Raw genomic sequence first — 15,342 nt, 5'->3', positions numbered from 1 at the left:
TGTGGGGGGTAAAAACGAAACAAGACTGGATGTGTGTTGATAAAATTTTTAAAAATTATTGAAGTTGTCTTGAGTATAAAAAAAAAAAGAGCCAACAATTATTTGTTTCATTTGCCTCTAATAGACTCCGAGCTCCAAGAGGGCAGGGAGCCACCCTGTCCCGCATTGCCTGCCACCAGCGTGGTGTCCAACACACAGGAAAGGCTCGTATGTATTTACTAAATGGAAGACCGCCGCTTCAGACAACCCAATTTACAAATGAGATGTGCTCTGAAAGCTTGTCTGAAGCTTAGAATACATATTTTTGAATAGAATTACTATTTAGAAAAGTAGCAAACTTCCCAATTACACACACACACAAAACTGCCTCTAATTAGATTTCGACGACCCCTAATCTTGTTGTACAATATTAATTCTAAGGGAAAAGGGAGACTGACTTTCAGTGTGTGGTACCAGGCAGGGACTTGAGCCTATCAAGATTTGGAGTAGGTGGCAGCACTGAAGAAATGGGGAGAGCAGATGACCTTGGGAAGCGGGGAACTTTCGGTCTTGCACAAATGTGCTTCTCCTTCCCCCAACTGTATCAAAGGGAAGGTGTTTTTCAAGAGCCATCAATGAACAGGTCCTTAGAACTGTGGGAGACTTCTTCAAGGAAGTCGAAGTGATTAGGGATTAGAGATGAAGACCGAGGTGTTCTAGCACCAGCTGGACTCTAAAAGCTGAAAATAGCCTCATGCTTTTGGCAGGAAACAATTGGCCAAAACTTGAAAACTAGATTTCAAAAGCCAGCTTCAGCTCTTTTGGGACTGTCATTGTGACAAATGAATGTCCTTGTGATGTCAAATTCCTAAGGAAGCTAGACGGCAAAAGTGTTACTAGATTTAACCTCCCTATCTCACTGAGAGAATGGGCTAGACATAGACTTATCTGGGAATCCACCTACAAATCAGTTTACTTCAAAAGCCCAAGAAAATTGTGAGGGAAGATATCTTATCTGAGATATCTTTCTCCTAATCTCTATTTCACAGACTTGAGTGTCAAAGCACTTATTATTATCATAACCATATACATGAATTATATACTTGAAGACCAGTCTAGAGAGAAAGGACAGGTTTCACCAGCCTGTGCTTTGAGTGAGATACTTATCCATTTTAAGCTTCTATTTCCTCTTCAGTGAGGTGTGGATATTGCTGCCTGACATGCATGCGTGAGGCTTACACAGACTCAATACAAAGTGCCCAGCACAGTGCTTGGCAGAATAGACAACCCGAAATCAATCAGTCACCGCTATCGTCCTCACCATAACTGCCATAATCGTTATTGTCATTATTAAAAGCTGTGAGTCGCCCTGTGCCATCCACTTCCTTAGAGTAAGAAACCCCAACAGACTGTTCTCCCTGAGACTTTTAAGTAATTTTTAGCATTCTTTTGTCTTTAGTGTGTCCTTTATAAAAGTTAAAGATAAAATCTGGAAACAACAATGGTAGCAGGATTACGTCTCGGACTTTTTATTAAGCACCTTCCCACTGTTTCTCGCTTGTTAAACAAGGGCCTGTCTGTGGTCCAGATGCCTGTTCTCCTTTTCTGATCATCACTAGCTTTTTCTTCTTCAATTTGTACCAAATGCTAGGCATTAAAAAGCAAGAGGGTTGTGGGAACAGCATTAAAGTATAAAATAAGTCTCTTCACAAAAAGCCAAAGTATAGAGTAGTTTCAGCCAAAAAAAAATTTTTTTGTGTGGTTTAATAAAAATAATACAGTGGCCTAAATCATTACAATAGGCCCTTCATGGCAAACGGGCGGGAAGGGTCACGGCATCGGGGCCAGAGTGGGGAGCAGAGGCGCTGAGGGGGACACTGATGGAGCAGCCGCCACCGTCCCCGAGAATCCGGGGTGTGCGAGGCACCGTGCTGGCCTCGCAGATGATGTTACTTCGTTTACTCCACCATAAACTCAAAACAAATATTATTATTTCACTTTATTAGAAAGGGAACAGGCTAAGAAGTGCGTTGCCCGAAGTCTTACAGCTAACAAGTGACAGAGGTAGAATTCACACCCGAGGCTGTCTGACGATAATGTCCACATTCTTCCTACCATCCCCCTTTGCTCCAGGAGAGATTTTCATGTCCCTGACCGTATCACTCAGAGAAACCACACACCTCACCAACCTGCCTGGAGACGTAGTTTTTAGATATCTACACAGGAAATGTGGCGAAAGAACAATTTAGGATGTACAGCCAACTACCTACTATACCCAGGAGCCCACCAATTTCTCTGAGACCACCAACAAGTACATACCATGACATCTGCTTCCCTTGTGGCATATCGAAGATTTGGATCTAGCCAGTACATTATGGATTTCACTTGCTCAAAGTTCAGGAAGAGGAGGAAGACCAGGAACAGGAAGTAGAGCACGCTGAGTCCTGAGGGAAACAAAAGACAATCTCACACTGAGGAAAGGTCTGGTGTCAGTTGCACGACACACATTAGACCCAAATCACTTACAGCCAAAGCAGACACTGATACAACACAGTGTGTTGAGACACAGTCCCCCCCACCTCCCATTACAATCTGGTGTCTGCTTTGATGAAAGTCTGATTCACAGTCCTAATACAGATTGAGGGTAATACTTGATGAGAAAATGATGCTTAAGGTGAGAAGTGAAGGACCAGCAGACAGAGGGTGTGGGTGGAAGTAGAGGGATGGATTCAGGCAGAGAAAGGTGTGCAGGTAGGTCCCTGGAAGGAGAAATGTCTGGAACACGTGGTGGGGTGCCAGCAGAAAGAAGGAAGTAACAGTCAGGGCTCGAAGTGACAGTCAGGGCTTGGGGGCCATGGCAAAGATTTCAGATTTTATCTTAAGTGAAACAAGAAACACTTGATGGGTTTTAAATACTTGATAGGTTTTAAATGGGGAAATAAGATGATCTAGGTAACATTTTATAAAACTGGCTTTGATTGCTGTGTCGAGCGAAGAGATGTGGGCAAGGCTGGGTGTGGACAGCCGTCTGTGGGGCACTTTAGTAGTGGCAGGTGTGAAGTGTGAGAGGTAGCCGAGGGCCACTCATCCGAATCTTACACCCCATGTTAGCCCTTGCAGGCATTATGTTACTATCACAGCACATCATATCATATCATCATAACTGGTATCCTAATAATCATCCCATGTCATTTAAAAATAAAGTTAATCTACTTCAAGAAGGCAAAAAGCCTATAAATACGTTTTAGAAAAATTTGAAAATCATCCATCAGTGGCTTTGTCACTTCTCTTTCTGTTGAACCTGCTAGAATTATAATGTTAATGTAAGATATCTAGACACTGTGACACAAATGACCTTGGATCACAGTATCCTATCTAAACTTGGCTCAGCAATAATCTGCAATGAACCACTCCAGAGGAGAGAACATCTGTGGCTGGAACAAAATCCCCTGTAATGGCTATAGCGCCAGGCCTTTCAACAGAAAGCTCCTGGTCCCCAGAGATCTGGGGCTGTGGGGGAGGGCTCAGAGTAGCATGGCCACCCGGTCGTGCATCCCAGGGCACAGGGAGCACGTGTCTTTAGGCACATAGGTATGTGGACCTTCACAGGTCAGCACTTATGTTCCAGCTATTTTACAAATTTTCACCTCAAATGCGTCCGCTATACCTTCTTATTATAATCCTTTCAAAATAATTATTTTAAGACAGAAGGAAAGTGTCTGTGGAATAGGGGTTCTGAAACTAGAGTTTAAGATCCATGAAGCTCAATATGATTCGCAGAACTGTGTGTGTGTGAGCACGCGTGCACGGGCTGTGTGTACGTGCCTCTAGGAAAGGGTCTATCGTTCTCGTCGGATTATCAAAAGGCTCATGATCCTAAAAAGATCTCAGGTATGAGATAAAACTGCTCATTACCTGTAATGGACCATGTGAAATAGAAAAAATTCAGATGTAGCCAACTAGCCAAAAATAACTTCTAACTTCGAGCAGAAATATTAAATCCATGAGATGTATGACACAACTGGGACTTTTTTTTAAAAAATGTAAATAAATGTCACTTCTCTTCAAAAAGATCCGCCCATGGCTTCCTACTGCCCTTCACATCCACAGTCCCTCATGGCACACAAGCCCTGTAAGGTTTCATCTATGCCCAGCTCTGACCGTTCTCTCAGTACTCCCTGGGGAGCTGCTATGCTCTGACCACTCTGGTCTGGAACACACGAAGCTTTTTGTAGTTGGGGACCATTTTAGTAGCGATGCTTTTGCCCGGCCTCCACTCACTGTCCTTGCACGTCCACAGCCTTCTTTGCATGTAGGTTTCTGATTAAGCATGCTGCCTTCAAGCCTGGGTCACGCACAAGCGAAAGCAGCCACCAGGTCACTATCACCACGCATGGTTTTAACAAATGTCCTAACACTGAAGCAACAGCTGATATTTTTTGAATATTGATTTGTTTAATAGTTTTGTTTGCTATAGTTGTCCTCCCTCCTCGTGGTCCCTTCTCCTGCAGCCTCAGGGCCAGAGCAGCCCGCCACACAGAGGCACTCAGTGCCTGCTGAACAGATGATGAAGACTGACCACTAAATTCAAAGAAATTTACCTACAGTCGCTGAATACTGAAATAAAAACAGGCAACCTTGAGCAAAATTTCCATATTTAGGGTCCTTTTGCATAAGATTACATTTTCTGAAGTTAAAATAATTTCTTTGATGCCTTATTTCGGCAAGATAAAGTCGATATCTATAGTTTTGAAGATCTGTTTTAAAACCTATTCAGGTGATTTGACTATTTGGACTAAAAGCAAATATAAGAAAGACATCCAATATTTATATCTGATGCTCATCACTAAACCTTCGTTCAAATCCGGGCTCTTTGTCTAAAGACATTTCCCTTTTCCAAGTTCTTTCCCATTCATAACATTGAGGAGATTGCTGGGTTTTCAGGCCTCCCGGTGCTTACGAGACCAACGTGCTCACAGGACTCAATTGAGCTTGGACTAGTGAAGAAAAGCATGAATGTGCATAAAGAAAAACAAGCCACATTCCCTTATGGTAAATCCTGTGTACATTAAGAGACAACAGCATAAGAATGGGACAAGTGGAGCTGAAACAGTTCACTTGGAGGAGAATTTCAGTCATCGCCAATACTTTATTTTGTGGCAAAGATTTTAATAAAAAATTTACACTAGGAACACCAAGAAGTAAAAAAGCTATAAAGTTTTACTGTCGGATGGTAAGTAAAACTGCTTTGATGATATACAGAAAAAGATTTTTTTTTAAAGTAGGATATATTTTCGAATCTAATGGACAACTCACCAAAAACCATTCTCCATAAGGCGGGATGAGGTCGAGTAAATGGACCTGCAGAGATAGAAGGTTAGACGAATTATTTTAGAGATGAAAACTAAAGAATGTGTTGCTGATCTACATAGAGATAACAATAAAAAGCTCTATACTGTTAAAAAAAATTTTCCCCATAAATACTTTGAGGTGAAAGTTTAGGTTTAAATGTTTTATCCACATTGTAACAAACATAGCCACAGTTATAACAGGCACCAACCTGCACAACAGGTTTTTTTTCTTTTTAATTTTTTCTTTAAAACTCAGATGTTATTTCCTATGGAAACAATGTTATAACCATGAATAGGTTACAGGGCTAGCCTTTAAGTGTGCGTAATAACATATTGTACCTTAACAAGTGAAATTTCCCTGCTACCCAGGAGCTCCAGGGAAAGAGGTTCTGGACATTGGGGGGGAAGGGGGGCGTTGGGGAGTAGACTGACTGACTCTGAAAATGAAAGAGAAATATTGTGCTTTGAGAATGACGAGGGAGTGAGACTGAAATCAAACCCTTTGAGCACTGGAACACACTAGTGCAGTGGCTTTTGATCATGAACCATGGTAACAAAATAGCTTTTACTTGGTAACCCAGTTCCTCTACATAGATGCAGATCCCACACAATGAAAACAAAAGTTTCACAGGATGAAACTTAATTACTATAAGTGATACACCAATACTTTCTCTACTATTTTATTTCGTTAAAAAAAAAAAAAGTAGAAGCAAGCAAGCTGGGCCTTGATCCACTACACTGGTTTACCACCAACTGAAGGGTTACAACTCGCAAATGTTGAACACTGTTCTAACAGGCACCTCTGGAATGGCCTTCCTACTCTTGGAGAGTTTCCAGGGTTATGCATCCTGTATCTCCAGGAGAGATGCCAAAGCTTGCTGCCCAGCCTTCCTCATAACCAGGGCTCAGTTCTTCAGTTGCAACTGTGTCAGACTTGACCTCAGAAACTGGCAACGGTAGAGGTAACCACGCACAGCTTTCCTCTCCTTCTCTCCTCTCTGGCCCTGGCTAGCTGGGATAGTAGTGGGGAGGTGACGCAGCTCACACCTGAGAAGGTGGCACTGATCACTGTGGCAGTGACAGTTCTATAAGAGTTCGCTGCAGAAGTGACAGTGGGACAGACTATGCTCACTGGAGATTCTTCATGAGACCAGTTCTGAGTGACATGCCAGTATCTAGAAGCTTGCCTGGGGCCTGGTTTCCTAGCCTTCTACAATTCTTGATTCCTCCTCCAGCCAGCCAATAGCCTGCAACAGGCTTTTTCAATCTTCAGAGTCAGCTTCTGTTGCTTGCAACCTGGAATCCATTCTGAAGCAAATATTAGATTGTAATCTTTATTCTGGAACTCATTTTAAAATCCATCTTTTCTTACAAAGACTACACTAAAACATATTTTAACTGCTTTCTTTTGATGACTCAGCTCCTATTAGGAAAAATAGTTACAAGTATCCCCCAATTCTATTCAGTTCCTGGGTTTAGATGGTGAGAGTTCATAAGGTAAGTTAGATTGTGAGAGACTCTGCTTTACCCAAATTAATTTTGTGCCTGAGTTTTGAATGACGAGTAGTGAGAGCTCAGGGAGTGAGGGCTCTGTGAAGCATAGAAACCAGAATCCTCTTTTAGGCAACATAACACAGTTAACTTTCTTCAAATTACACTGGAAAACTGATGGCTAAAATTGTCATCTTTTAAGTAAATTTCTTTTCCAAATGCTCTTCCTCACTGATTTTTGGTTGATGTCTCTTGACTTGTCACCATGAATAAATGATCTGTGTATTATAATGGCTGTCTGGCTTGCAAATAATTACTTCAATTATGCCACTGAATTAACCTTTCGGACCTAACATGGGATGCCGGCTTTCTCTATGATTTCCTCTTACAAGGTCCAACTCTAAAATTTTATGACTTATTATTTGGTTTGCAACAGAATTTCAAACAACACTTAAAATTATATAAATATTATTCTCAAGAGCAATCATAATATTAATTTATAATAGTCAGCAGTATGTTCCCGAGTGCTCACTGCATACCATGCTAGAGGCTGAGACACCTCACACATTATCTCTTAGTTCTCCTGAGGGCTAGGTGATGAGAGTGGTACCATCATCCCCATTTTACAGATGAGAACACTGAACCCCAAGGAATTTGCCCAGGGTCACAAGGCTCACAGGACTCCATTCAGGTCTGAGAGCACAAGTGTACTTTCCCACCAGCTCTGGCAGGCCTGGCAGCTGAGGAGGAGGAGGGAGGCGGGGCAGGGCAGTTTGAGGGTCTGAGCCAGAACTGCCTCAGGGCCAGGAGAGCAGGGGAGAGAAGCCAGCTGATGAGTGGTGTTGAGTTGCTATCATGAGGAACTGATAAACAAAACCAAGGAAAACTGGAAGGATGGAGAAAAGGCAGGGAACTGACGGAAGTTCCCTCACATCAACTAGCAAGCAGAAAGGCCTCCCGAATCCTCTTTGCCTACGATTACTTTAAGAGAAATCTGAAAACAGACTCAGCCCCTGCTTATCTGACCCTAATCGGTTTGTTCCAGAGTGAGTAAGAGATAGGTGGGTTGAGGGGCCTCACAGATCTCCTTAAACTGACATATAGCTGCTTCCACCCAAGGGTCTTTCTCTCTGTCACATTGATTCCCTGTGACAAACACAGGTCCCAGAACCTGCAAAGAGAATTTTCATCTTATTGTAGTGCTGTTTCATTTTTTAAAGCCTTAAAAAATGAATTCTTTCCTCTTTTTTCTCGATTTCCCACTTACATTACACATCGTAATATCACACATCCCAATGTTCCTCAAAAAATACAAGTTTTAAAAATGTCCTTTCAACTTTGCAAACTGAATTCAGACTGAATTGCAGTCTGAAAAAGGACTCGGAAATCAGATGTGGTAGGTTTCAGAAGGGACAGACAAGCACCAAGGTCCTCTGCCCTGAACCAGGTAGGTGGGAACCACCTGTGTCTTTCGCCTACAGAAGGTGAGAGAAAGCCCTAGAATTAAGGTGACCCTTTCAGCAGCGAACTTCAGAGCCCAATGGAGGCTTTATTTCAGTCGTCAACTCTAGCAGTATTACTAAGAGTACATCTTTATCACCAAAGACAGTAATACAGCTAAAAGTATTATACTTTTTTAAATACCAAGGATGAGGCTGTTGTTTTTCTCTATCTTAAACCTTGATACTTATGCTCACTACACACCTGACCACACCAATCAAGCCACCTGCTTTAAAGACATGCATCTGCCCAGGGGTATCAGTACTACCTGTAGTCTCTCCCGAACATTTGCTTTATCTCAACATCTTCCCCACAGATCTTAACAAACTACTTATAAGTGTTCTGTAAAGGGAAGATTACTTCTCTTCCTTTGAAGTGCCCTATCTCAGGGTGTGCTTGCTACCTATATTTTATTTCTAATCTGATAAAAGCTGCCAAGACAAGTCTAGATCTCCAGTTCAGGTACTCTTCTCCTTGATCATGCAGGAGAAATGGGGACGGCTTCTTAGAGTGGTGGCGAAGAAAGAAGTGCTGTTTTTGTTTTGGATTATGGTTTTCTTACCAGACACATTTAAAAACTACATGTTGTATCTTCATCAGTCCCTACACTGAGTACAAAATTTTACCCAGATATTAAGAGCAAGTTTCATTTCAAAAGAAATAGAAACCAAATGTTTTCATCATGAGAAGAGATTACATTTAAAAACTACCTCAGAAATTAGAAATAATAATAGTTATACCTGAGTAACTATTCAGTTACACCTGAATAAGTTTAAGGGACCAAACTTTAGGGAGGTATAATAACTAAGGACATAGTTCCACTTGTGTCCTTAGGCCCTCTTAGACTGCTTCTTCCTTTATTATTTTTTTCGGTTTTATTGAGGTATAACTGACAAAACTGAAAGATATTTGATTATTATTTTAAAGCTTAAAGGTCTCTTAAAAAACTAGAAAAGGTGAATAAAATGATTCCTAATCAAATTTGAAACCTTAGAATTTTTTTTTAATAAGAAAATATAGTGGAGCAGGGGACAGAGAATGAGGGGAGACAAGAACTTCTTGATTTTTAATTTAGAAGACAGTGAACCTTCGAACCTCAAAGAGATGTAATTAGCACTATCCTTAGCTTAGAGAAGCCACTGAGCCCGAAGGACAAACAAAAGGATAAAGTCAGGAAAATCAATTAGTACTACTATTCTGATCTCGAAATACCTTAAAGAAGTGCTGAATGGTGTTTCTCTTGCAGATAAGTGAAAGAAAAGAGAGGACTAATTCTGTGAGCTCTTTTGCTGACAGATTCATTACTTAATTCAACATATCTTCATTGAGCAGCCACTGTGGGCCAGGCACTGGGAGTACAGAGAAGGCCTGAGTGGCTTGGGTGGGGTAGGGTGGGGTAGGATGGGGTGGGAGGGGGAGGAATAGCTCAAGGAAGACTTCAGAAGCCAGAAAGTAGGCCAGAAGGTCACCTGATGAAAGAAATCTCAAAGCCAGCTGGAGACTGAAATAGATTTCTAAATTTCACTCCAGTGATAAGAGCTATAATAACGCTCTAATAATACAGAGGTATCATTAAAATTACACTTACACTGGAGTGTCAGTTGCTATAATGAGGTGAACGTAGTATTTAAAAAAAATGTTAAGGGAACCAAAAGAGAATGGGACAGACAATGGTAAGAGAAAAGTGTGAAGTGGTTATCAGACCCTTTCCTTCGTCTCTCCCCAGGGAGGGTCTCCCCCTTAGAGTCTGTTTAAAGGACTGAAAAGGAACTCCAGAACCCAAGCCCGTTACTCATCCTGCTGATTGTCAAAGGAAGTTCTGGTGAGTATCCAGTTCTCTCCTGTATAACTCAGGGGCAACTTCTAAGCCTACGGGGGGTAATCCTGTTCTTTTATTCTTTCGGTCAATGAGATCTACTGAAGACCTGCTTTGTGCCTCCTCCTCTAGACACTGTAAACTCTTATCCTCAGGTCTGGCAGGAGAGAGGCAGGTGGCCCGACCTTAGACAGAGAGAACTGAGGCTAGTGTGCTGGAGAGTTAGTTTCTAAAAAACGTTTCTTCACTCTTAAAAAAATATATGGGAAGAAAGAACCTTTTCTTCTGCTGGACAATGTCCAGAACCATATGTCTGGCACTGTAGCCGCTACCTCAAGATCATTAGGGCAGAGAAGCACGGATCTGGATCAACATGCTAAAGATAGTGAGGCAGAAAGAGGTAAAGAACTGGAGTCTTCACATGTCACTGAACTACTGAATTAGCTAACCCTGGAACCACTCTATCTCGGAAACTTAAAATGTACGAAAGTAAACTTCTCCTTATTCTTTATAAAGCCATTTCTGAAATGGGTTTCCTATTACTTGTGGCCAAAAGCATCTTAAAACCCTATGGAGAAAACCAAGGGCTTTCTTTGTTATTTAGACTCTCTACAAAAAGAATCACAGGGCCCCTTCCTGTCGGAGTTCACCAATTCCACCACACAGATAGCATATGTGAACTCACATGGGAGACAAATGGACACAATCAAATTTAGGCCTCTATTCAAGCATGCAGGACAGCCTTTACTAGGTCAAGGACAAATGCATTTGAAGTTGCCAAAACAGAACTATTCTGGGAATGCCATCCACTGCAGGCACTTGCCCAAAAGTACCTTTCAAGGAGAAGACATACGTTGGGCTGTTTCTCCGATTCATTTTCATTTCTTGACTTGAGAATACGTGCCAAGGGTGGGGAGAATGGAAAATAAGGTGACAAGACTGGAGCAAGAAGGAGCATATATATTCTGCTCCCAAGCAGTCCTCCAGTATCGTGTCTCCTGGGCAGGCCTGAATGCTGGCTCTGGGAGGGGATGGCCACACAGCTTGGGAGCACAAGTTCCCAGTGGCCCAGCCAATTCTCTATTATCTCTATGATACCTCCCAAAGCCACACCGAACTTAAAAATATTTAATAACATTCTTTAATGTGGAAAACTTACGGTTTATTTCTTGTGTAAAGTGTAAATGATGGATCTTTAGAAAAGAGAGTAGACACAATGTGTTTGCTATGTACACATGGCTTCAGGAGAATCCTTCTCAGCATACCCTTCCCTAACGTCCCAATCCTTCTAGGGAAGAATACTGAACGGCCATTGTCCTTTTCCAACTGAAATCTTGTTTGGGGCACGTTCTGCCTACAGATGAGTGGGGTGTGTGAGCACGTGCACACAGAGGTGGCAGGGGAAGGAGAAGGCAGAAAGAGCAGGTAAAGGAGAAAGTATGGAGGTTCAGATTGATCTGCTGGCTTCTGCTGGTCCCAGAAAGCACTGGCAACACAGGAGCATGGGCCCAACTGCCACCGGCTTTCTGTAGGACTCACAGCACACAAGGTATAAGACCACACTCCCGGGAAAAAGAAAAGCCTGAGACTGATAGTACGAGAAGCACAGAGGAAGTCAGAGATGAAACACCTCACAATGGACCTGATATGAGAAATGACCAGAGCAATGCTGAGTAAAAGAAAATGCGGGAGCCGGGGCCCTAACACCAGGCTGACATCAAGTAGCTGGGTGACCTCTTGTGGACGTATGATGACCATGGGTTCAGGCCTTCTCAGCTGTACACTAAGCAGGCTGAGCTAGGTGAGCCCTGTGGGTCTTCTCCCTTTGTATGTATCACAAAGTCCACTAGCCAAGATAAAGAAAACATAAAATAAACTTAATTTTTACCTTTCCAGAAGGAAAACAATAGCACAGGTCCATATGAGAGACTGAGCAGGTTAAGTAAACGTTGAAGTTTAGAGGGCTTCATTAGGGAATAGAGGGAAAACCAACAGAAATCACACAAAATGTTACATCCAATAGATTTTAGCCCCCAACCTTCAGGACCTTTTATACCTTAAGAAAAGCATCTGCTAATGAAGCTCTCAAATTCAGCTCCTGCTAAAGCTTTATGGAAAGGATGGCTGTAAAACCATGGCTAATGAGAGTAATCTTTTGGGATCCTCAGACTTCCAAAATGGCTATGGACTCAGAAACAGCAAGATTGAAAAAAAAAAAAAAAGGCAAAAAAGAAACCTTCAAAGCGTGAAGAAGTAAACCTTAAGAACTAAGTGACGAAGTAACACAAGGCCAAAGAAAGCTGAAGATTTGAAGAACAGGCCTGATACCTTTGGGTTGATCAGTTTCCTGAGCATGTACTCTGCTTTGAATGATTAAAAAAAAAAGTAGTAGGACAGGGAGGGGACAGATAAGAAATAGAAATAAAGGACACAGACCAATAATAGTCATGGCATCACCTAATGACAGGGAAGTAAGTAGCAGACCTTAACAGGATACAAAAGATAGAATTAGTTGAGGGGAGGAGTAGCAGTTACCAGCACCAGAATTGTCACGTACTCACCTTCCCTTCGGCCTTGATATCCGGCCTGAGGTGGACTTTATCATCTCCTTGCTTTGGGCTACATTCTTAGGCCACCTCTGTATGAAAAGGCCAGCTTCCAGAGCTCAGGGCAATCACCCACAGCCTCCAGTAGTTCCAGTGTGTGTAAAATGATTTATGCTGCAAGTGGTCACATAGCCTGTACTACAATGTGGCACCCTTGAAAGAGGATGGTCTAAGCTCTCTAAACCTAAAATTCTGAGATTCTGTATGTTGGAGGTGGAGGGGAAAAAGTTGGCAAATAACCAAAAACCTGTTTGATGTCAGAGACTTTTTCTAGAAAGTAAATTCTATAGCAGGGTCAATTCATTCCATAACCTACCAATATCATGGACAACTTGTCTTCATACTCCAATAATTGTGCATCATCAGAACCCCCTAATTGTCATGGAAAGGCCAAACTTTGTTTATCATATTTGCACAAGGTATGCAGATGTTATAAACTGAATGTGTTCCCTCAGAATTCATATGTTGAAATTGTAACTCCCAATATGAAGATTGTTGGACATCTTGCTTCAAGATGAACCTTCTGTTAAGTCATCCAGTCTACAGTATTCTGTTACAGCAGCCTGCATTGCTAGGACAGCAGGTTTTCATATCTTGAAACGTTTCACTGAAAAAAAGATTTTTTTAATCTAAAAGCTTGAGTGGCTGGAGTGTTAAGCTCAGCTCCCCACTAACTTGGCTATCTACAACAATTCATTCCCTTAAGCATTCAGTCGTAGTTTTACTGGTTAGATTTTTATGCTACCAGCAAAAACCACAGTGTTACGTAAAATAAGCAAAAATACAGAACAAACTTCCACTGCCACCATCTTGGAAGGCTTTGGTATAGGGTCTTCACAGAGCTTCCAAAACCCTTGGGGTTTCCTACGTGATGAGAGCAATAAAAGTGTCTTTTGTTATGTTATTGAGGTAACTTTTGGAAAGCACCTAAGTGTGGGGACTTATTGCCCAGTGGAGCCAAACATGTGATTAGAGGGGGCAAGGGGAAAGGGGCTGGAGACCAACTATAGTTACCAAAGACCAACAATTTAATCAGTCACACCTATGTGAGAAAGCCTCCGCAAAACCCCGAAAGGATGGGGTTTAGAGAGCTTCTGGGTTGGCGAACGGTGCAGATGCTGGCAAAGTGGTGCTCCTGGAGAGGACAGGGAAGCTCCTTGCCCTTCCCACATACTTTGTGTCTCTTAATCCGGCATTTGTAATAAGCTGGTAGGGGAATTCAGTGAGTAAACTGGTTTCCTGAGTCCTGTGAGTCTCTCTAGCAAATTAATGGAACCTAAGCAGGAGAACATGGGAACCTCTGATTTACAGCCATTTGGTCAGAAGTACAGGTAACAACGTGGACTTGCAATTGCCTCTGAAGTGGGGCGGGGACAGTCTTTAAGACTGAGCCCTTAACCTGTGAGATCTGATGCCATCTCTGGGTAGACAGTGTCAGAATTGAATTGAATTGTAAGACACTCAGTTGGTGTCAGAGCATTGCTTGGTGGAGGAACCTCACCACCTGCCCCCAACATACACACACTGTAATTCGTACTAGAATCCTATTATTATGGTAGATTTCCAGGTAGCAATCAGTCACATTCACAATAAGCTTCTTATATTACACATTACAGTCTACTGAATAAATAGGAGGAGAAGAAATACATCTTAAAGCATGATATTTAAAACCTGACTGGGGCCTCTGTGGTATAACTCATAAAAAAGACTGAAACAATTTCGAAATGTCATAAGTGGAAAAGATATAGGATACAAAAAATGAGCATTTAAAAATGATTACGAAGAATAAGACTATTCTAGGGAGAATGTACTGAAGGGCAACTGAGAAAAATTAAAACAATTTGTAAGGGACAATTCATAAGAAAGGATAAATCTTAAGGATGGCAGAATATCAAACTAGTTTTTAAACAAAGTTTTTGCCTCTTATCATGATGGGGGTAAAATTCACTGTAATAATTGTCTTTTTTACCTGCTGATAAAAATGTATAATCAGCAAAATTTATTGTGAAAAAAGATCACTTATGAAAACAAATTAAGTAATATTCATTATAGCACTGACCCTGTCCTTAGCAAAAAAAGAGTAACTTTTTTGTAATAATTGAGTATTTACAACTTGGCTGATAATAATTGAGTATTTACAACTTGGCTGATAATAACAAAAATAGCAACAAGAACAGCAGCTGACTTTCATTGAGAGCTTGCAATCTGTCGGTTGCTATTCAGAGAATTTAACATGTATTAATTGAGTTAACCCTTGAAACAATATCTACCTGTTATTTCCATTTCACAGAGAGAAACGAAAGCACTCTTAAAGAGACAACAGAGCTAGGAAGTGGCAGAATGGGCGGTCAGCCTTCAGAGCCTGTGCCCCTAACCACCACACAAAACTGCAATTATTTTTTCATTCCACCTTTTAGTTTCATCTTTGAAATGCATCTCAAAAATACCAAAAAGGCACAGGAGAAATGTGAGAAAGCAGTATATCACTTACCGTTGGGGAAAGCTAATACACTGATGATAAGAAAGAAGAAAATAACTGAGAGGATACCTCTCCAGATGTTGTCTTCTGGGACAGAGTCATCCCTGAAAATAGAAAACG

General features: G+C 41.6%; 1 protein-coding gene across 3 annotated transcripts in view; it reads right to left on the bottom strand.

Moving 5' to 3' along the window:
• Positions 1–15,342, bottom strand: part of PTDSS1 (phosphatidylserine synthase 1) — a 61,841-nt gene that overhangs the window by 33,579 nt on the left and 12,920 nt on the right. For 2 of the 3 annotated variants that reach the window (XM_011372895.2, XM_011372894.2), the window contains exons 3-4: positions 5,296–5,340; positions 2,299–2,423 (exon numbers count right to left, since the gene is read on the bottom strand). In XM_011372895.2, the coding sequence (XP_011371197.1) occupies positions 2,299–2,423; positions 5,296–5,340 (170 nt within the window). Of the gene's footprint in view, positions 1–2,298; positions 2,424–5,295; positions 5,341–15,234; positions 15,335–15,342 lie in introns of those variants that run through there. The other variant, XM_011372897.2, reaches the window with a different exon arrangement.

This window comes from Pteropus vampyrus, unplaced genomic scaffold (assembly GCF_000151845.1).
Source record: "Pteropus vampyrus isolate Shadow unplaced genomic scaffold, Pvam_2.0 Scaffold215, whole genome shotgun sequence".
NCBI lineage: Eukaryota > Metazoa > Chordata > Mammalia > Chiroptera > Pteropodidae > Pteropus > Pteropus vampyrus.
The sequence above is the reverse complement of the archived record's forward strand: the minus strand, read 5'-3'. Positions and strand labels throughout refer to the sequence as shown.